At 38.1% G+C, this 23,123-nt stretch overlaps 1 protein-coding gene across 1 annotated transcript; it reads right to left on the minus strand.

Annotated features, from left to right (window-relative positions):
- Window positions 1-236: 236 nt before the first annotated feature.
- On the minus strand, window positions 237-20,157 carry LOC125727536 (tyrosine-protein kinase HCK-like). The gene is made up of 13 exons (XM_049004336.1): window positions 19,993-20,157; window positions 17,545-17,666; window positions 16,990-17,032; window positions 12,833-12,923; window positions 10,784-10,879; window positions 9,378-9,481; window positions 7,754-7,903; window positions 7,224-7,376; window positions 4,175-4,357; window positions 3,200-3,276; window positions 2,138-2,291; window positions 1,559-1,690; window positions 237-1,362 (listed from the first exon to the last, which is right to left on the minus strand). The coding sequence occupies exons 2-13, from the start codon at window positions 17,656-17,658 to the stop codon at window positions 1,160-1,162; spliced, it is 1,500 nt and encodes a 499-aa protein (XP_048860293.1). The 5' UTR covers window positions 17,659-17,666; window positions 19,993-20,157; the 3' UTR covers window positions 237-1,159.
- Window positions 20,158-23,123: the final 2,966 nt, after the last annotated feature.

A 23,123-nucleotide genomic window follows, 5' to 3' on the forward strand; every position in this document is an offset into this window, starting at 1 on the left:
ATTTCAGTTAAAACATGCAAATCATGGTACAAATATCATTTCAAGGAAACCAGAGAATAAAAATGTATACAGGCTAAAATATAGAATTTATACCAAAATATACACCTCTCAATATTATTGAATTGCCATGTTAAAACCTTATAAAGCATACTTAATACTTTGAATTGAATGTATTTATATAAATATATGTATTTCAGAAAAAAACTCTTTAAAACTGAAACAGGGAAAGAGAAATATAGATTTTATAGTTTCCAAATTTATTTGTCCATAAAAGTATGTAATGTTGAGTGGGGGATAACAAGACAAATGCCATATTTAAATATATAATATAAATTTTTCAAAAGCAAAAACAAGAAGACAGTATCTATTAATCTGCCAGCCTTTTAAGCAGTGTAGGGTTGTGGAGAGAAAATATTACATTTCCATCAAATAAATCAGAAGCACCTTTCAGCTGTTATATCACAGTACTCAAGTTCACATAAAGTCAAAAATAGCACAAAAATGCTGTTTCTCAGCTGGAAACAGAAGAATGGCATGATCTTTTATTTTCCATTTATTAATATAAGAAAGATTGCAATATAAGGGCATCAGCACTTGACCCTGGCTCACTCAGCTCAAATTATGGTTTATTGTAATGGGACATGACTTTGAAGCCTAATATAGGCTGTAAAACCCTTAAATAACTTTATCACTTTGAATTAATAGCCACTTGGGCTGCCCTGCTGTAATGCACAATGTATTTCATCACAGAAACATGACATAGAGTACAGAAGAGTCTAAGTCTTTAAGATACTTGACTAACTGAATATGCAGTGCTGAAATATAAATATCCTCAAATGACTGATGAACAAGACCAGTATAATAAAGAAAAAGGTAAAATGCAGCTATTTAATTCCTAAAGTGCTGATTAGCCAAACAAATTAATGGGTATGTTACACTCCCTGGATATCCCACTGACATACTGAATGATTAAGCCTTTTGCACTGTGCTGTATATTTATATATATATAGAGCTTAGACATGTGTCACTTATCTGTAACATCCCTCATTTGATTTTGCATGTAAAATATAAGGGGATAAGTGTGTGTGTGTGTGTGTGTGTGTTTGTGTGTGTTCTGTCCATATGCCCATATGAGCCCCACTGGTTGTGCACATCAGCCTCATGGCTGCTGCTGGTACTGGCTTTCCGTCGCTGTGTAGAAATCTTCCAAAACACTCTGGAGGTACTCGAAGGTGGGCCGGTCCTCTGGCCTGTTCTTCCAACACTCCAACATGATGTCATACAACTCCTTGGGACAGTTGTCGGTGCGCTGCATGCGGTACCCTTTCTCCAGGGAGCGGATCACCTCTGGGTTTGTCATTCCTGGGTTCCACGTACAAAGCAGGTACCGATACATTTGGAAGGAAATGCCAGAGGTGAAGGAATAAGCTTTAACATCCTGATAAGTAACCAGGAAAACGAGAAATGACCAAGACCCAGTGACAGACCTATCACTGTGATTTAGTGCACATGCTACATCTGATTTCAATAAAGTTAGCTTTGTCGACCCCCTGCTGACCTGGGTAAGGTGTGCGGCCGTAGGTGATGGTCTCAGTCAGAAGGACGCCAAAAGACCAGATGTCAGACTTGATGGTGAAGGACCCATAGTTGATTGCCTCTGGAGCAGTCCACTTAATAGGGAACTTTGCACCTGTGAGTGAAAATTGTCAGTGGATGTTATTGTTCGTACAGGCCTTCAAAGGCTGTTTCACTCTTGGCATAAAAGGATCCCAATATAATGTAACATGACTTAAATATAACTATAATAATAATATTATTAAAAAAAAAATGCATAGCTCATATCTACCACTGATTTCCACATTACTTGCAAATATTTCCATATTAGTATTATGGGATTGCCTGATACCATCATAAGAGAATCAATTTAAAGCTAGATAAACATCTAGTATAATTTCATATTTGTTTATATAACATAAATAAAGCCTCGAGGTTTTGAATGATGCATAATAAAATGACCCACAACCCTGACAAGAATAAGCAGTTAGAAGATGGATGGATAAGGCAATGACGGTGGCCATTTTGGGACAAACTACATATCAGCGCTCCACGGCAGACCTAGCGATGACTCTCAAATCACCTTCTCTAGCAGTGTACTCATTGTCCTCTATGATGCGGGCCAGGCCAAAATCTGCAATCTTGCACACTAAGCATTTGGAGACCAAGATATTGGCAGCTCGCAGATCTCTGTGGATGTAGTTGCACTTTTCAATGTAGGCCATACCTTCTGCGATCTGAGATAAGAGATGAAACTATAGTCATTTACAAAAATACTCATAATTCCACTTTTCATCCAGTGCATGGAAAGTAACACATGTAGATTGTTGCTTAAAATGTCAATGGAACGCAACTGAGAACACATCTAGAAGAAACCTTGAATGGCTCATGCATACACATGAAAGTTGCTACATATTCAATGAAAGGAGCCAGAAATAGTGACACGAGTTCGGTTTTTCTTATTTATTTATCCAACTGAATGTTGCAACTACACCATTTAGTCATCTTCATGTAGCCAAGACTTTGGTGATCAGATATCTGGGATCAAAACAAACTTCCACCATTGCTTACCATGTACTTTTATAATGTTTCTGCAAGTGTTCCGAACCGTATTTTGCAATGTCTATACTTTGATGTCAAATAAAAAACTTAACATAAAATCTGACATATTTACAATATACATTAAAATTAAGATGAGTGTAATGCCAAAACAAATATATACGAAATAATTTATTTGCCATGAATTAAGTTTATGATATTGAATGAAATGTGTGATCAGGCCCCAGTCAGTGAAAGTGTGTTCCCTACCCCTAGACCCCAGAGGGTTAATGAATCATGGTGCATCTATTACCTCAATACTTTATTAGCATTTATACTTTAAATCACACAAGTGATTTATACTTGTGTGTGTGGTAACTGAGTTATTACTAAGTTGCAAAGGAGCTGTATTGTAAAACGTTACCTGTTCACAAATACTGGGTCATCTCTTCTAAATACAGATGGAGATATGTGTGTCTCTGTCTGTAGCTTTGAATGGTTCTTACTTACAAATCAGAAACAATTCCAGTTGCTGAAAGTGGATGGACTGTAGCTTACGGCTTTGTGTTAATGTTACTTTTCACATTTGGTTTCACCCAAGACTTACCTGGGCTGAAAAGTCAATGAGTTTAGGGAATGGGACTTGGTTACCCTCGTTACTCTTCAGGAAATCCAGTAAACTGCCTGAAACGAGAATTTTCACTCAAGGTAGTGTCACATTGGGTAGAGAAACTTGAAACCTTACGGCTTTTTAAATTAAAGAGATCAACATTGTCAATCTGAAATATATTAATCACAGTTTTAAAGGACTTTGCGCTGTGCCCTTCCATACCTTCCAGTATCACCTGTATATAAACCTAGCATAATGATGAAAACAACACAGAAATATATATATTTTTTCTATATGTATTGTGACGTGTGAATGGTTGCTATGCTACTCCATGTATCTTTTTTAATTGCCTCTTGGGGATAAAGTGATTTGATGTGAATTGAACTGATAAATCGATAGATTACCTAACACGATGTGATTATTTTAAAGCATGAACTATTATGAAAATTAAGATGCATCAAACAATTGCAAAACAGTTCTTAAAATGACTCATTCAGCTTCAGATGGGTCTGACACCAGCTAGACCGGAGGACACAAATTCACTCTAACCTGTAACCCACTAGCTCTATCTGTGACCCCCCTCCTCACCCTGTATATTTGACTCCAGTTTACATTATTCTACTTTGGAGGTATGTCGTCTTTCTGTACCGCTTCACATTTATCTGTTCTATCCTCCCAGTGGTATTTTATTTAACTTTGTTTTGTTCTGTAGAATGTTACCAAAAACAGATTTTTTCAGATTTTAGGGGACAGTCTAATAAACCAGAAGTCTGTGGTTTTGGTTGATTACATGAAACCAACTGATGTAAGGGAATTCATTATCATAAATTACAACATGTGTTTTCTGGTATTTTCTGTTAATTTTAGGAATCCTCTTGATTTTGAATTGGCATTCAATTTTTTAACTTAAGTTTAATAGGTTTTCAGCAAAAAAAAAAAAAAGTGTAGAAGAAGGGAAAAGAAAATGATTACCTTTCTCCATGAACTCTGTGATTATGTAGATGGGCTCCTCCTTGGTGACCACGGCATGAAGCCGGACAAGTTTGTCATGCTGCAGGGTCTTCATCAAGTTAGCCTCTGCTAGGAAGGCCTCCACTGACATGCTGCCTGGTTTCATGGTCTTCACCGCTACTTTCGTGTGCTTATTGTACATGGCTGATGTGGAAGAAAGAAACCGAACAACTAAACTACCCGCCATATTTACTCAGGGAAGCTGCATTTAAGCATATTTGCACCTGACTATTTGACATAAATATTGCTTGATCACAATACATCTGAAGTTATTTTGCAAGATGGTGGGTGTAGAATATAATCGGAGTCGTACCCAAATAAACTGCATATCTACCACATGGTGGTGCTATAACAATTATATATTTGGATGTTGAACAAGGAGATTTATCAACAGTCACAGTACGTTAATTAGATATATACTCGTTTCTTCATAAGTTATAGATGTGATTTGAGGACTACAAAGATCCACCATTTTAGATATTCCTCCATTTTGAGTTTTTAAGCAATATTAACTCAGACCATAGATTCAACTTAAATACAATTCACTCATATCATTACTGCCACTCTAAATCAGTTACCATGATTTAAATGACTGAAAAGAAAAAGTTTAAGTGCATCAATATTCCATACATTTTTTCTATTTGTAATCCTTAGTAACTACAGGAAAATGCCACTTCATGGCTTACCTTGTTGATATAAATTCCAAATGTTTGACTTTTAATCATAAGCAATTTCATTTTAATCAAAATCATTTTAATCATAGGCAATTTCTAACAGAATTCTTAAACATTGAAAAGTAAGCACATGCTTTTCACATTTCTGGTTGTGACAAAGAAGTGACAGATCAGTCATCGTGCTTTTAGGCTCAGCAAGTGCTTAAAAAAACGGTGAAAAGGAGTTTGACAATGAAAGCACTGCTGTTAATGAGGTCGTGGTCATAGTGACGTCTTTTTAAGGTTTCAAGGCTTCAAGTGTTATAGTCACATGTGTCCCTCAGAACACAGTGAACTTGTGCTACAGTTGGGGTATGGGGAAGGTGCATGGGACAACAGGGTCAACAACTATGTAAATAAAGGACATAGTGTAAACTAGGTTGTCATATTGTTGTTCACTCGGAAATGCACCACAATGGCAGTTAGACAATGACTGTCTGTAGTACAGAATATTGTGAGCACTCTCATTACACCCCTTGTATGAACAATGTATCACTCAGAAGGTTTAAACACGTCTATAACGTAAATGTCTCCATAGATGTAAGACTTTCATGCATTCTGTTAAGCCTTTTTGTCTGCCTGACAACAGATTATCCTTTTTCTTAAGTACCGTGGTTGACATTAGCAGCTACAGTCGCGTGCAAAACTCTTAGATAGTCAAAAAAATGTTTAAAACTACTTATCTTGACAGTATGTGTTTACTGTATATTCTATGGACAAAAAAAAATATTTAAATTTAACATTAGAATATATGCAAATTTAGAGTAAAAGAGACGGTAACCACCTAATCCATGTCAGGTGGGACACCATGAGCTAGGACCAGGATTGTAAACTACTTTCAATTAAAAAGACCCGAATCTCACTTTAACACTGAGTTTTTGCTGCGTGCTGATTGGTCAGTCTCCTATAATCATGCATATGTCACTAATGTTAATGTGAAACAGCTGACTGAGTCTTTTAATCAATGAAACAAACCAGTAAAAGCAGGAGTCTTTCAGTTTTAAAGTAGCTCATACTGTAGTGCCCCCCCCCCGACATATCTATTAGGTAGCATAGTTAGTGAGTAGTATAGGTAGGCAGCAAAGTAACACAATAAATAACCAGAATTTCTTGTACTCCAAAAAAAGTGATTGATATCTCCCTAACCTATCCTCAGGGGCACATCAATCATTCCATGTATTTGTCAAGTTTCACCAGAGCTCACTTAATTAAATAAATTAATTTTTAAAAAGTCAGGTGAGGTATTTATGGGCCATACAAGGTATACTAGTGGTCAAGACAAAAATTGTTGGGTGTGTTGGATGGTTGCTACAAATACAGTGGTGCCTCTGGTTCACGCGCGCTGTGGTCTACGAATAATTTGGTTCGCGACCAAAAATTTCGTGAAATAAATGCATTGGTTCATGTACAAAATTTGGTTAACGAACAGAATTCTCAACCAGATGATTTTTTTTATACTAGTGTTGCCCCGGGGGCGCGCATGCCCCAGCATGCCCTGCATGTCCCAGCATGTCCCAGCATGCCCTGCATGCCTCATGCGCAATTGTAAATAGAAGAACCGCAACAGGCACCCGACGAGCACCGAACCCAAATATACAGATGGGAAACATAAGCAGACATGCTAAATTCACGCGAGGATCGTACCGGGTACACGCAAGAGACGGGCAAACACATGCATGACAATAGGGAAATGCAACCATTAACATTAACAACAACAACAACAATACAAGGGTTACGGACTGTTAATAAAGAGCGTGATTTCCCCGGCAAGCAAGTCTCTCTCTGCTCCCACAATGCCTCGGTCCGGTCGTCGCCATACTATATTGTGTTTTTCTTTAAAGTTTTTACTATAAAAACCAGAAAATTAATTAACAAAAATTATTATTTGGTAGGCTTCGGAATGAATTCACGCACAAGTTTGTTTGCCAATTTCTTGGAACGGATTATGTTCATGAACCACAGGCACCACTGTACTGGGGTGACTTTATAGTACTGTCTATTTCTATGCTAACAATCCTTTATTGTTTTCATTTTAACATAGGTTTTCATGATTTCCTTGTTTTGTGGTGTTAGGTTTGTTTTATGGTTGCAATCAAGCTTTAAATTTATGAGGCAGTGTGTGTCTCTGGGGGTTAGACCTCTGTGTGTATGAGTGGGAGGTTGCCAGTTCAAATCTCATAGTCCGCATAGTGATTTCACCATCGGGTCCTTTAGCAAGGCCGTGTCCCTATTTTGTAAATGGCTTTGAAAAACAGTTTGAAAAATAAAATACTAAGCTTTTTATGGTGGTTACTCACCCATCCAGACCTCCCCAAACTGTCCTGCACCCAGCTTCTTGTCCAGCTTCAAGGACCCTCGAGGAATCTCCCAGGCATCCTTCTGCCATGGCTGCTGTGGTTTGGAGTTTATGCAGGGCACCGACAGGGTGTGGCACAGCCCGTCAGCCTGTTCTGTAAAGACAAAGACACATCCACATAATGGGATTAGCTGTATGTTACTGTTAGCGATAGCAATTCAAATCAAGCAATGATGTCACAGTGCCCTTAAAATATCTGTAGTTAAATGTAGCAAAAGCAACTCTAATCCCAAGAGAAAACTAGCAATTCTAATCTTATCTGTAAATGTTTATAAGGACTTAAATATAATCACTTTGATAAATAGCTCTATAAACAAAATAACCATGTTCCTATAGATGTTTGTTTTCACACTATCCTTTGTATCTTTAAACTATACTCACAAATGTCTTTGTATACTTAACTGGGTCCTAGGAGGACAACGAATCTAAGGTTCATTACACCATTTACATATATTAGTTAGGAGTACTTACTTTTATAGTGGCTAACCAACTCTTGTAAGTCATTAAAGGTGATCCTGGGTGAGATATAAAAGCCTCCGTTGTCCAGGGAGCGGATCTTGTAATGCTTCACTGTATCACCATTCTGACTAGAACTGTCTTTCACTGACAGTGAGTAGCTACCTATAGGGGAAGTTGCAGAGACCAATCATAAGGACAGTCAATTTCAAACGAAGATAATTGTAAATATCATATTTCAATGTCACGTTATAATGACATTCTGGGTATTACCTGCCTAATGAAGAGCCGATTTATGTTACACTTATTGCTCGTGCATTCGTTCTAAATTATACATTTAACACAACATCAAATGCAGTTTAGCTCTTGCAACCTTAAACCCGGTGTTTTTTTGTTTGTTTTATACTGTTTTTGAATTAATTTTCATCATAAAATAGAATAAAATGGTCACATAATGTTTCTAAACATAAAAAAATGTTCTGTAAAAGTAGCAGAGATCTAAGGTGAACAGATTACAATGACCTTATCAACTGGGACCAGAACCGTATCAGATTTGTGGGTTTGCATCAAGTTAAACAGCAGCCAAGGAACATTATTGAAGTCTTCATCTTCAGAGTGTGTGGATCTGGTAGCGTGCAATGATGAGATGGAGGGTGAGATCAGAGGTGTCACTGTGGGCATGTTATTTGTGGAAACTGACACTTCCTTTTAATGGTTAAGTATTCTCTGGTATTTGATATATAGATATAACACTAGGAAGTAACAGCTTTCTTTGAGGCACAAGTAATATACTATTATGCTCTTAATTAATCATGAACCAACAGTTACTTAATGTATTAATTAACCAAACTTAGTCTTAGAACACGGGAAAAATGTCATTAGAACACTTATTATACAACATTAAATGGAAAAATGTTTACGTGATGTCTGAAGTGCACTACTCTAATGAAAGAGAACGAGTGTGAGAAGGAGGCAGAACATTTAAGATGCGATGATGACAAGCAGAGATACCAAAGATAGCGGACACACATGACCCCAAAGGTTCAGTCCATGTCACACCAATTGTAGTCATGCAGAGAACAGAAATTTCTTTCATTCTCTTTTCCTACCCACATGGTAACAGACTGAAGGCAACTATCAGTTGCTTATATGTAGTTAAGTCAGAACTCAGGCTCACTCCATAACAGGAAAAGTAAAAGCTGAACTTTAACATTCGCACAAATGTCTGTCAATGACAAATGTTTCTTTCACTCTGGACTATTTTACATTTAGTTGACATACAGTGTTAAATATGTGTCTAACCAAATTTCAAAGCTACAATATAAAATATGATTAATATTATATATTTCATGCTGAGGTTATCATCATACTTAACACGGTGATCTACGCACAAAAATGTCATATACCTTAAGTAAGAAAAACAGATATATTTTTTTCTTTCCTGTAATTAATTGTGAATTGTGTAGGAATCTGATGATACTACAACCAATTCTTTCTATAAAGCACCCTATGAATCATAATATACAACTGGTCTGTATATGAGGTCTCACTTAACAACTAAATTGTAATGGTTTGGTCGTATCCAGTGACTTCTTTGGGAAATATGAAGACCATTAGACTAGGAATGCGACAGACTCACCTGTGTTGGTCTCACTGTCACGGATCATAAAGGATCCAGCTTGATTACCAGATGCCAGAAGCTGCCTTTCTGCATCCTTCCTGCTCACACCTTTGAAGAACCACCTGCACAGAGTGAAGGTGACACGAATATACAAAGATAATTTGGCTTTATGTTTTATTTCATGACACCTGAACCACTTGTAATAAGAAGACTTGTATCTCGTTTTTGGAAACGGCTCTTTAAGCCTTCAATGAATGAAAATGTTCTTATTTGTAAAGCATCAGAATGTGCAAGTTCTGCATTCTTCCCTTTTCATGCGGCAAGTTTTTTCATGCATAATTTCACGCCCAAGTCAAAAACTGCATGAATCCTGTGATGATTTTTGTTGAAATCTGCCGTGGATCATATTTTACCCTGCAGGCTTAATTTTAACATCTGTGTGTCTGTGTGCCAGTAGACAGGAGGCTCCCTGCTGTGTGCTCAGGTCTGCTATGGAGGGCCTCCAGGCCCCTGTACTGGATGGCCAGAATATTACACCTACTGCAGAAACAATGTGTACTTAACCAAAGTGTTTTTGCACATCTCATCTCATGTTTTGCACTTTAAGTATTGTGCAAACCCTCCCCTCAATGCTGTGGTATTCTGCTGGGGAAGCGCTTTTTTCATGCTGCTCTGTACCTGCACATGGATGGAATGATAATAAAGTCCCCTTGACTTGACTTGAACTACACAATAAATATAAGAAATTTTTATAATAGTATAATGAATAATATGATGCAATATATTATGTTAAAAATCCTCAAGTTTTAATTATGTAGGCATCAAGTGGGGTTTTCAGCCAAGACCATGGTAAGCCCAAGTTCTCTAGATCAATGTTTCCCAACCTGGTCCATGGGGACCCTCAAAAGGTTCACGTTTTTGCTCCCTTCCAGCTCCCTGGCAGACAGTCTACTAAAATGTAAACTGCATGAGGGTCTCCCAGGACCGGATTGGGAAATACTGTTCTAGATTCCTGAAATCCTGACTGAATGCATGACTATTGGCAAGGACAACCCTAAATGGAGGGAGAAAGAGGCAGACGTTTATGCACTAGGGCATGTGTCACTCTGGATAATGGTTGCTTTGGCTTGGAGAAGTGGGAGGGGGAAATTGAAAATACTGCACATCATTATATATTCTTTCCAATTTAAAAAACACTCATTTGAGTCAGTATCATGGTGCAAATGTGGAATTCGCTTTATACACTTAAAGCAAATTATGCATTATGCTGGATTCATTTCTTGTGATACCAGTTTTATAACTGCAAATCAGGTATCTATTTATATTACTGTCTGTAGCATCAACAAACTGGGTTCACCTGCTTTACCCAATTCATTAGACTACAGTCCTCACTGTCTGGTACAGTATGTAGGTAACGCACTCACTCTTCAGTCTCCAGGGTGTCTTTGGCCACATAGTTCCTTGGGATGAAGCCTTCCCGTCCAGTACTGATAGACAGTGCCTTCCACCACTCTCCAGACCTACAGTGGAAGACACAGATCAAAATGGGGAAAAAAGAAAGAGATTTTCGTTCCTATGCCTCCAGAATTTTTAGTTATTCATTTGACAAAATAAAATTTAATTAAATGATAACAGCAGGGGCAGCATGGTGGTGCAGTGGGTAGCACTGTTGCCTCACACCTCTGGGTCCCGGGTTCAAGTTTCTGCCTGGGTCACATGTGTGTGGAGTTTGCATGTTCTCCCCATGTCGTCGTGGGGTTTCCTCCGGGTACTCCGGGTTCCCCCCACAGTCCAAAAACATGCTGAGGCTAATTGAAGATGCTAAATTGCCCATAGGTGTGCATGTGAGAGTGAATGGTGTGTGAGTGTGCCCTGCGATGGGCTGGTCCTCCATCCTGGGTTGTTCCCTGCCTTGTGCCCATTGCTTCCGGGATAGGCTCCGGACCTCCCGCGACCCAGTAAGATAAGCAGTTTGGAAAATGGATGGATGGATGGATGATAACAGCAATAGAATGCAAAGTAAAAGTTCACTGTTAATCTACAGCCTAATCGAATATACTTAATATATATGCACAGTATCAACACCAGTGCAAAAATGACTTCCTGTTTAGAATCTCCTGCTATAAAACAAGACTATAGTAGGCCCAGAACGTACATCCCCAGACCAAGATATTGTTTCTATTAACCAGTGGAGTTTTCTATAACTGTGATTCTTTATGCTCAACTAGTTGGTAGAAACAAAATCTTGGTTTGGATTTGTAGTTTCTGGACCTGAAATGCTCAACATTGCCAGTGTTTACATTCACAGAGAGTGACATACTTATTGTAAGGGATTAGACTTTGATTGGTTATTTACATTTTGCGAACAATTCTGGCAATAGTGCATTTGAACCATAATATAAGGGTTGGGCCTGTGTTAGTGGTTGGCCTCATCAGGAACTGTTTATATAATTTAGTTATTTAAATTACACGGTGGTAAAAGGGGAAGTTCTCTTCTCAAAGAATGACTTTTTTTTTTTTACACGATATACTATATTTTGAGATAGTCCTCTGAAACGGTTCATTGTCATTTGCACTTTGAGTTCATGTTTGTGCATGAAAATGCAGTGTAGATTTACCTTGAATCTATTTTTAATGCTTTCGCGTCGTTAACACTTACACTCCTAGAAAAGTGAAGCTGCCTTTGAAATACGTCTGTGTATTTTTTCCTTTGTATGATTAGCGCAAAACCAAGGCTCCATTGTCTCCTTATTGTCTTATTCTGTTTGCATGTATGTGACAATTGCAAAGTAGGTGTGGCAATATGTTGCGTCCATGCTATTTTCTCACCTAAGGCCATGGCAGGTGCTACACCATGCGAAAAACAGCTTGCAAGCCAACAGAATACGAGCCATAGCATAATGGTCTGCTGTCTTATAGCTGCAGCCAGTTAGGAGAACGCAAACCTCTCAGGCATGCAGCAATTACAGTCTGTTCACAGCTATACTGTGGCCGTTCATAGCAGCCTGAAAGCATAGCATGGATATCATACAATGGGAGGGCTGCTGGAATTTTGCATATATTGAGTAGGCAAGGCCAGCAGTATAGCCACATGCTTTGCATGTATGCAGTTCAGTCCATGAAGGTAAGAGCTTCTGTTTTTCTAGCAGTCATAGCTCAGTCAGGTTTGAGTGCATTTGGACAACAGCATTTACCTGAGAATCGATTTTACTTTTGAAAATGAGCATATATGTTTTATGGCAAGTGGTACATATTTATCTCTGACCCTGAGCTTTAACAAACTAAGTACAATGAACGACGAGTCTTCCTTTGCGTGTAGCACCGTTCTGTCACCTTCTGTAGGGTTTAATGCATCTTCTATCTGTCACCAAACTAAACAAAAGGCCAGAGCAGCCAGACCAGCGCTTCAATTCACATAGTTATTTCTAATCATTTAAAGTTGGTTTGTGCGGTTTTGCTTGAGTGACACTCACTCTTCGAGGACTTTCAGTTTCTCTCCTTTCTTGAAGCCAAGGTCTCCATCATGAATGGCTTCATAATCATACAGTGCGATCACAATGTTCTCTGTCCATGAAGGAAAAACACACATCAATGAGGAACCACAACACAAGCATATTCTGAGAAAAAAATACATTTCAAAGTGGAAAAAAGACAAATAAATTAATTCTCAAGACACATTACAGGTACTCGAGATGATGGCGATGATGTAACAAATGGTGAATTTGAGGAGCATGTTTTGACAAAAATGAAAGGCTCTGTGAGAGGTTACTCTGCATCTCTGCTATCTAAAGGCAGCATTTTTTCATAGGTGTTATAGGTGTGTCTAAAATAATATCAGACGCTATTTTTTGTATCATATTCCTATAAGTCAAAGGCACTTCAAAGTTTTGCTGACATGCTAAGTTCATGTTTGAGTAGCGTACAGCAGGACATGGATATTTTAGTTAGTGTCTGGCAGTGTCACGGCCATTACACATCCTCCATGCCACATCATGTACCACATTATACATGAGTGTAATATTCTGTGCACATTAACCTAGTTTCTGTTTCTGCAGCATAACTTGGGCTGCCGATTTAACATTCAGCACCAGCCAGGTCTGACATTATTATATTCCAGTGAAGACAAACACTGAAAATGTACTGAACTTATTCAGACATCATGTCTGGTGAAATACAACGATTAAATAATTTACTGGTGGGTTTTTGTTCCAGTTGTTCTCAATTATTTTGGCACATTTCATAAAACACACTTAACATTCTCATGACTTTAAGACCATTTCTCAAAATTGGTTGTAGCACAGCAGTATGGTTAAGTTGCAAAAGCCTGTAATTAATCTAAGCCAATTAATTCATGTCTCTAAAGCAAAACACTCTATCAATGAATTAGTCAGTGCCACCAAAACGAAAAGCATCATCAGCATTATTTTACCAATGCGAGTAAATGCTTAGATATATTATCAAAATGTCAGTGTAAGAATGCTTCTGAGCTATAGGCTTCTGAATGATAATCATTTCCCACTTCACTGTGGCTGGCTGATAATTATTTTTAGCAAACTGACATTATTCATGTCAAAGACACCAGCAGTTTCACCTTTGCAAGGCTCTGCATTGCAGAGCATAAAGTTCACTGGCAAGAAAAATACTCACATGCTCAAACAACTTTTTAAGTTCTTGAGACACAGTACAATAGCAAACATAAAAGCCACGCAGCAGAGTGTAACACAAAAACAGCAAAATGGCAATGCAATGCCAATACAAGAAATGGGAATAGTTTGCCGCATTTCTCCGATAATTACGGTTTTTCTTGATTGCTTTGGAGCATCTCTCAATTTGACAATTAATATTTGCAAAACAACAAATGCAATCCCCACACCATGTCACTTCTGCGCAACAGAACATCATTCCTAATTGCTTCAAATTTCCTAATGCTGTAGTACATGAATGCGAATGGTCTTGTACAAGTGTCATCATCTGACATCATTTTCAGTATTATGTAGTTTCCCAGTGTAATAATATTAGAGCCATCCATCCATCTATTTTTATAATCGCTTGTCGCAGGTTTTACACCAAAAACTATATATTTGGTGAAGCAAAACTTCACCAAACTTTCAAAATAATTCAAAAAAATATTCATAAACTGCAGTGATACGACATGGTTGTGTTTTTGGCTTCACAGTGCATGATTTTGCTGCAGTTTTCTTGTTCTTGTATTGTCATTTTACTGATTTTGAGTTATAGGGTGAAGTGTTTTTTATATTATGGTCCTGTGTCTTGAGATCTGAAAAATGCATGCAATTACTTTCTCTTGCCTGTGAACTTTATTTACTGTACTGTAGAACCTTACAATGTTGAAACTGGGGTTTTGACATGAATAAGTATCAGTTTACTAAAGAAGAATGATCAGTCAGCGACAATGAGAAAGTGGGAAGCAATTATCATTCTGAATTTTGTAGCTCAGAGCAAGAGCAAAGAGACTTATCAAAAGCTTTTACCCACAGGCAGTCAAATGCGCCCACCCCCCCCCCCCCCAAAAAAAAAAAAGACTGTCTTCTATACGGACTAACATACCGTACTCATTGCACTAAGACACGCATTCTATAATAGGATGACTGTCTCTTTTTGTGTGTGTTCTTATTTCTCTTACACAATTATTGGCACCCCTTGTAAAAATTTGCAAAAAGGGTTAGAAAAAATCTACCTTTCAGTGAAGTAGCTTCATCTCACACCGAAAAGAATTGAAAAATCCAACCTTTCTTTGAAATAAATGTATTCAAAGAAAAACAAATTCATCATCAAGAAATAATTATTTTTAACAAAAATTCAAGTGCCACAATTATTGGCACCCCTGGTAATTATAGTGAACACAATGTAACTGAAGCGTGTTTCCCCTGTGAATTGTACATCTTCGAGTTGATTGGAGTGAAAAGGAACCTTCAAGCTGTCATCTATGACTTCCTCATTAACAGGAGTACAAGCATGAGGTGACATAGATCCCAAAATCCCTTAGTCATCCTTCAACATGGCAAAGAGAAGAGAACATACGAAACTAATGAGGGAGAAGTGTGTTGACCTTCATAAGTCAGGGAATGGGCATGAAATATAGCTACTCACCTGAAAAGGCCCATTTCTACTGTTAGGGGAATAAAAACGTGGACAACAACTGGAACTGTTACAAACATGCCTGGAAGAGGACCCACGTTTATTTTTCCTCCACATACAGTGAGGAAGATTGTAAGAGAGGCAAAAAATCCCCAAGGATCACTGGTGGTGAATTAGAAGACAAAGTAAAATCTTGGGGTTACCACGTTTCCATCAGACACCACAATCATTCTAATGTATTATTTGGATGGTATGCCAGAAAAAAAGCTTTTTTGTCAGTTAACCACAAACGTAAACACCTGGAGTTTGTGAAAGACTATTACAACTTGGACTGGAACCAAAATTCAATGGTCAGATGAAACAAAAATGGAGCTTTTTGGTAATAAACATTCAAGGTGGGTTTGGTGTAAAAAGAAGGATGGCTGTAGTAAGAAGAACCTTATCCCTACTAAAATATGGTGGAGGTTCTGTGATGTTGTGAAGCTGTTGTTCCTCCAAAAACCATGGAAACCTTGTTATGGCACATGGCATTATGGGCTCCAGAAATGCCAGGATATTTGAAATCTAAATTTTGCTGCTTGCGCCAGGAAACTAAAACTGGGCCATCACTGGATCTTCCAGCAGGACAACTATCCTAAGCACATGTCCAAATTAAAATAAAATGGTTAGGTGATCACAGAATCAAGCTTCTGCCGTGGCCATGAACCTCACTGAAAACCTGTGGGCAGAGCTAAAGAGAAGAGTGCACAAGAGAGAGCCTAGGACCCTGGATGATCTGGAGAGATTCTGTAAAGAGGAAAGGTCTCATGTTCTGCTTGGTATTCTCCATCCTCATAAAATGTTATAGGAGAAGACTCAGTGCTCTAATACTGGCAAAGGGATGTTGTACAGAGTATTAAATGCACAGGTGCCAGTAATTGTGGCACATGTGTTTTTATTGAAAGTAATTATTACTTGACGAAGGATTTGTTTTTCTTTGAATAAATTTATTCCAAAGAAAGATGGGGGTTTTCTCATTTTTTTCAGTGTCAGATGAAGCTACTTCACTGAAAGGTAGATTTTTTTAACCCTTTTTTTACAAATCTTTACAAGGTGTGCCAATAATTGTGGAGAGTGCCGTATTTGTTACTCTTATGCTGCTAAACAGAGAGCTGCTAAACTGTTTTTCACTATTTCTATGACAGTAAAGGTCTATCTTATCTCATCTTATCTTATCTCATCTTATCTTATCTTATGTTTATGCTGTTGAAATTATACCTTAACATTTTGATGCTCATGGTTAAAACAATACTGAAGGTACATTTCATTTTGCTGGTACTCAATATTATTATATTGAGACATGCGTTAATTGTTTGTTGAGAAATTTATATGACTTGGTGAGCACAAAAAACGTAAGCACTAGCCCACTGGCTATAAAAAACTGTCAGACTACATTTTTTACTAATCTAGCCCAGTTGGCTAGTAGCAAAATTCTTAATCTCCACCTCTGACCGTAACATAAAACATTCATAGACAAAACAGCAACACTCACCTTCAGCGCTGGCTGGGCCATTAAAGCTGCTGGGTTTCCTGTTCTGAGGGAATACATGTAAATATTTATTTGACTGAAAGACATAGACAGAAAGACAGACAGAGAGATTCAATTTAATGATCTCAGGGCTTAAATATCTTATCGGCTGGGCAGAAAAAAAGCTGATACCTCGAAAGGTTACACAATTTCCCCTTGATCTCTATTACAAGAGCTTGGAAACACAACCAACTGAAAAGCTTCAACAAGGAACCAATATAGTAAAATAAACTGACCTGGAAATTAAAAGCCCTTCATGAGTTTAATAGAATTTTACAACCCCCCACACTTCATTTATCTATAATTTGTATAAATTGATGATTATAATAAAACAGTTTCTTTTAAATTCTCAGTACAACTATCTTCCTGCTGACTACCCAACATGGGCACCCAATAATCTTTTCCCTAATTCTTCCCCGCATCTTTGCAAACTCTTTTTTTAATTAGCCCTCCTCATCATATACAGTCCGACTTCTATCCAGAAACCAGCTGCCTGCCGCAGCCCACAGACATACTCACAGGCTTCTTCCCAGACGTTGGGTCTTTGACATAGTGTGGTGCCTGTGTTGAGTCGTCCTGATCCAGCTCTTTGACCACAGGCTCCTGCTCCTTCTTGGACCCAATGCAGCCCATCCTGGAAGCTGGAATAGAAACCGACAGGCACGCAGGGCTGAAAATACGCAACGCAAACACACCTGTTCTATGCGCAACATTATTTTATTGTTCCACTGTCATTAAACATTATATCAAATAGCTCTCCTGTTAGGTTCTTGTGATAATTTTTATAACTCTTGCTCGGATGCTAACTTTCACTCTTTACTGCTCATTCATAGGAATTTCAGCCTAGCTGCATTTACGCCTAATTGACTTTTTCCACAGATGTATGCTAGTAATATACTACTGTATCTTTCTGGCTTTTACATCACTTTGGACCAAAATTCTAAAATAAATGTAATGTACTGTAAAGTGTGCTCCATCTCAGACTGCTATGCAAAGAAAAAGCATTGATCTGACTTGCAAATCACACAGTTTCATATTCATCCAGTAAACTTACCCTAGACTGAGCAAATTTGACATATTCATTAAATGGACTGCATTTAGGTGCTAAAGGTTATTCATTAACCTTTAGATGAAAATTGTTTTCAATAGGAAAGCTAAAATAATATTCGGATACAGTGCATTTTAAATTTGGGATGTGTGTAGGTAAGAAAGATAACTCTTGTATTTAGGTCACAAAAACGTTACACAGTCAAATGAAGGGCTGCAATATTTATAAGTTGGTATATCATTGATAATCCAGCAGTTCAACTCTCCACCATGGCTCCAGGTGTGGAGTCTGCATGTTCTCCCTGTTTCATCGTGGGGTTTCCTCCCAGTACTCCGGTTTCCCCCACAGTCCAAAAACATGCTGAGACCAAATGCAGATGCCAAATTGCCCGTAGGTGTGCATGGGTGTGTAAATGGTGTGTGAGTGTGCCCTGCAATGGGTTGGCACCCCATCCTGGGTTGTTCTCTGCCTTGTACCCATAGGCTCCGGACCCCATGTTACCCTGAATAGGACAAGTGGTTACAGAAAATGGATGAATGTACGGATAGCTGGATGGATGGATGGATGGATGGATGGATGGATGAATGGATGGATGGATGATAATCCAGCAATTGGCACTATAGCCTTTAGCACTGTGTAGCAGTTTCAGGGGAATCCAGGAAATGTAATACAAAATGCTTGCAGAGAACCATGGTATATCATCCTAAATCTGGCATCAGCAAATATATGAATAAAATATATGTTGTGATTAAACATTTCTAGCATCTTTTTGTTTAAGTACAACAAGACTGACAATACACTTTGCACCACTTATACCCATATTTGATTTTGAAAACTCTTTTTTTCTTACTTTTAGAATATAAGCATATTTAAAAATGTTATTCATACAGCATAAACAGCAATGCAAGAAAGCAGCTTAGATCAGGAGTTCATGACTTTTGAGAATTTGGTGACCCGAATTATTATTATTATTATTATTATGAGTAGTAGTAGTAGTAGTAGTAGTAGTAATAGTAGTAGTAGTATATACCAGCAGGTAAAATTGAAAATCGGCACAGGTTACATTTAACAGTCTGAATATTATGCAGATACCAAATAAAGACACCTCTTTAACACAACTTCCAAGTTCAGTTTCCAGCCATGACTCCAAAAAATTTGCATACGGCCAGTTTTTACCCAAATGAATGTATGATAGAAATGCATGCACGCGCATAATGTTTGGGTGTGGTTAATTCATTAAAGAACATTCATTAAAGAATGCAATTGACTATTAGACAAAAGTTGGTCGACTCTAAACGAACTACAGTACACGCGCATTATTCCACCCAAAGATAACAAAGATTAATTGATTCCAGCGGAAGATTCTTGTGCGTATTTTTAAAATAAGTAACCGTGTGTTCACACACCTAGCTGAACATTTTTAATTTTCGACCCATCCACCCAAGGCACCATTTACAGTAAGGCACCATTTTTCTCCCCCATTTCAAGCCCTGTCAACAAATTCGGCGTCGCAGTGAACCTAACCAAGGAAGTTTTTTTCTGTGCAAAGTGTGACAGTCAAGTTCTTTGATTCATTACATCTGAATTTCTCTATTTAAGAATCATGAATGCAAATCATTGACTTGTGCCTGTATATCCCTATCGTCACGGTACTGATCTGAGTATAATGCTGTGCAACTTTCCTGTTACGGTTCTAACCCATTTCAAACACATTTTACCATAATGAGGAAAGCGAAAGTAACAAGTAACTGTCTCTAAATGACCACGTAATTAATCAAGTAATAACATAAAACACTAAACGGGCGTTAACACGCATTAGACTGTTACCGATGCACTCTGAATTACTTAATTTAAGGACATAATTTAAGGTAAAGAGAAGAGATGTAATAAAAAAAAGGGTTATAGTTTAAGTCACATACCGTTTTCTTCGCGATTTTTTTGTTTGTTTCTTTTGATATATATCTTCACAGACTTGTAGCTGTTGTTCTTTTTTTTCTTTTTTGCAAGCTGACTTATTTATTAGAGTTTGGTTCCTCCATTACGCGGACTTCAGAAACACACCGGCCGGGTTGGTTTTGCGAGATATAACTGACTACATGAGGAAGTGGCGTCGGTCCTCATTGTCATCTGAAGACCTATACGTAGGATGAATCCATAAAAAAAAACTGATTTACGGTTTTCTGAATCAATTGTTAAGGTAGATATTCCGAAACACTGGTACATATTTAAAAATTGCAAGTCGACTCTTAACAGTAGATTTCACTTGTAAAAGGCTATAATTTACTCAAACTCTTTAACATATCCCCATAAAATGAAGTCATTTTCACCAAAATGATGTATCCTATTACTAATGATTAAACCATGACAATGAAAATACTAAAGAACAGTGTTATGAGAGGATATCTCTAAGGTTGGTTTCTTTACCTCATTTCTCATACATATATACATTTTTCCTTTATAGTTTCTACAGATGTGTGAATTGAAATATATTAGGAACTTGTGGGATAAAAACAATAGTGAATACAGTAAATTACTGCAATAAATTCTCCAGTGAATTGAATTCACTGGAATTCCATGGAGAAATATTGCATGGTCACATGCGTGTTTTCCCTCCTAAATGTTCAGACTATTGATGACAGTGTGGACGACACAGTTCAGGCTGCACTCTCTGACCAGCCTCCATCATACAGTACTTAGGCCATGGCTGATTACATGATATTTGGTTGTGGATTGCATTTCTTCTGAAATTACTCCACTTCCTGTTACTACCTCTTCCTTGAGTCGTGACCCCCTCTATGACTTACCAAATCAGTGTCAGGATCAGTCCCTGTCCTATCCTGTAATTTTCCCTGATTGGCCAGCAGGTATCACTGGTCAGTCTATTCTTAGTGTTGGAGTTCTTAGTGATTGTTAACAGCCCTTACCTGTTAACAATTCCCTGCCCTAATGTTTGGTTTATTGTCAATGGGTCGCTTCTGTTTCTTGTCTAGTGCCAGTCACCTGTGCATATATGTGCTTGCCTTTTCGCCGTTCCTTAATTAGCCATTGTACACGTTACCTGCCATGATTCTGGGATGGTTGTAGATGTTTTCGCTTGTGTTCCCTCTGCTTTTCCTCATGCACAGTTCCAGCCCTTATTTATGCTTATCTAACCTACCAGCCTTTGCTTTGACCCATCAGGATACCATTTATGCTTGAGTGTCTGAGTCTGAGTTGCCATTTCTTTGTAATCTACACTGAGGGTTGTCTTTCCATCATGCCCTAGCACCTCGTCCTCTTGCAGGAGCTGGTGCTGTCTGATACTTAGATGTTCTATATTCCATCCATCCATTTTCCAAACCACTTATCCTACTGGGTCGCGGGGGTCCGGAGCCTATCCCGGAAGCAATGGGCACGAGGCAGGGAACAACCCAGGATGGGGGGCCAGCCCATCGCAGGGCACACTCACGTGCCATTCACTCACACTCACACACCAGTCACTCACACAATTTAGCAACTCCAATTAGCCTCAGCATGTTTTTGGACTGTGGGGGGAAACCGGAGTACCCGGAGGAAATCCCACGACGACACGGGGAGAACATGCAAACTCCGCACACATGTGACCCAGGCGGAGACTCGAACCCGGGTCCCAGAGGTGTGAGGCGACAGTGCTAACCACTGCACCACCATGCCGCCCCCTGTTCTATTTTCATATATTGTAATTCTTTTTGCTTCATCCCTTTTTCATAAATGTGTTTAAGAAGTGGCAGTTTAAGCTGAAAGCTAGAGTTTATATGTGAGTGGTTATTGTATAACGTGAGAAAATGAACTTATGTGTAAAGACAAAATTCATCTGTTTCAATTTCTTTGACCCTCCAGTGCCAGATCACTGCTGTTCATACAATGCATTTTTTTTGCCAATTTATGACTGTTGGATGGAATATGTTGTCTGTTAATGTTTACACAATACGCATGTTGATATATAATGCAAAAGTGCTGAAACGTATCAGAAAAATAATGCAAAATGTTTAGTTGACCAAGGCTTACTCAACACTCTCCTGGCCTATGCGGAGACAATTACAGTTATATATAAAAACATTTTACTGTCATTTGCTGTGAACAATGGATTAAACAGAATTGATCATCAGTTGAATGGTCTCTCTCAGGGTTGATTAATCTTTTGTCAGCTTCACAAAATGAACTGCCGGCTTCCTCTTTACACTTGCCCTTGTTGGTTAGCACTTGCTGGAGGACTGTGGGGGCCAGACACAGTTACAGCTAAACTTCACCTCCTGTTGCGCATGAGCAAAAGGAGTGAGTCGATTAGCGTCTTAGTCCAAATAAAATCGATTGTAAAAAAATGCTTCAGGAATAAGTGGCGCATCTGTGTTTCCAGAATATTTTTGTATGTCTCTCTGAATCTTTCTACGAACAGAGATGTTAGTGATTCTGTTCTGCATTTAAACTGCAGAGGTAGCTTTGCAACACATGCAAATGACACGCAAGAAAAAAGGAAGTCTAAAGAGACACTATCAGCGTGTAATATGGCCGGTTGAATCATTTCTGCCATTTTTGTATCAAACCCAGGCTGCGTGGGAAAGTATTTTCATCTAAAGCCAGATTAAAATAAACAACATTCAGAACAAAGCCTGATTTAAAACCTAAAGTAGTGAATTTCAAGGTAAGAATGCATTTGTAATTGCCATTGGTAATTGTGATCACTGTGATTTAAAATTGATATCATTGTGTTAATGTAAAGGTTAATTTAAAGAGAAAGAGCAGAGTTACTTTGTCCCGAAGGAGTATGTTTCAAGAATAGTAGTAGTAAATATCACATATAAGTACATATTGCAGTAAGTCATTTGCTTATCCAAAACAAAACATTTTAAACCAGTTTTTAAATGAAATGTAAAATATGCATTTAAATTTTGGATTATGTATTCATCCAGATAACTGAACATGACAATGTATAACTGTGTACTCATTGCCTGTAGAAGGTCAAAGTTATCAGTGTAATTACATTAATTAAATTTACTTTATTGATCTAAAAGGTAAATTCTTAATACTAATA

This window comes from Brienomyrus brachyistius, unplaced genomic scaffold (assembly GCF_023856365.1).
Source record: "Brienomyrus brachyistius isolate T26 unplaced genomic scaffold, BBRACH_0.4 scaffold102, whole genome shotgun sequence".
In the NCBI taxonomy this organism is placed as follows: domain Eukaryota; kingdom Metazoa; phylum Chordata; class Actinopteri; order Osteoglossiformes; family Mormyridae; genus Brienomyrus; species Brienomyrus brachyistius.

Bases quoted from the DNA above. Each gene is read 5' to 3' on its own strand.
- LOC125727536 (XM_049004336.1), bottom strand. From the start codon at position 17,658: ATGGGCTGCATTGGGTCCAAGAAGGAGCAGGAGCCTGTGGTCAAAGAG. The intron at 17,033-17,544 runs GTGAGTATGTCT...GTATTCCCTCAG, and splicing joins CAACGTCTGGGAAGAAGCCT to AACAGGAAACCCAGCAGCTT. The intron at 4,358-7,223 runs GTGAGTAACCAC...CTTCCACATCAG, and splicing joins GTTTGGGGAGGTCTGGATGG to CCATGTACAATAAGCACACG.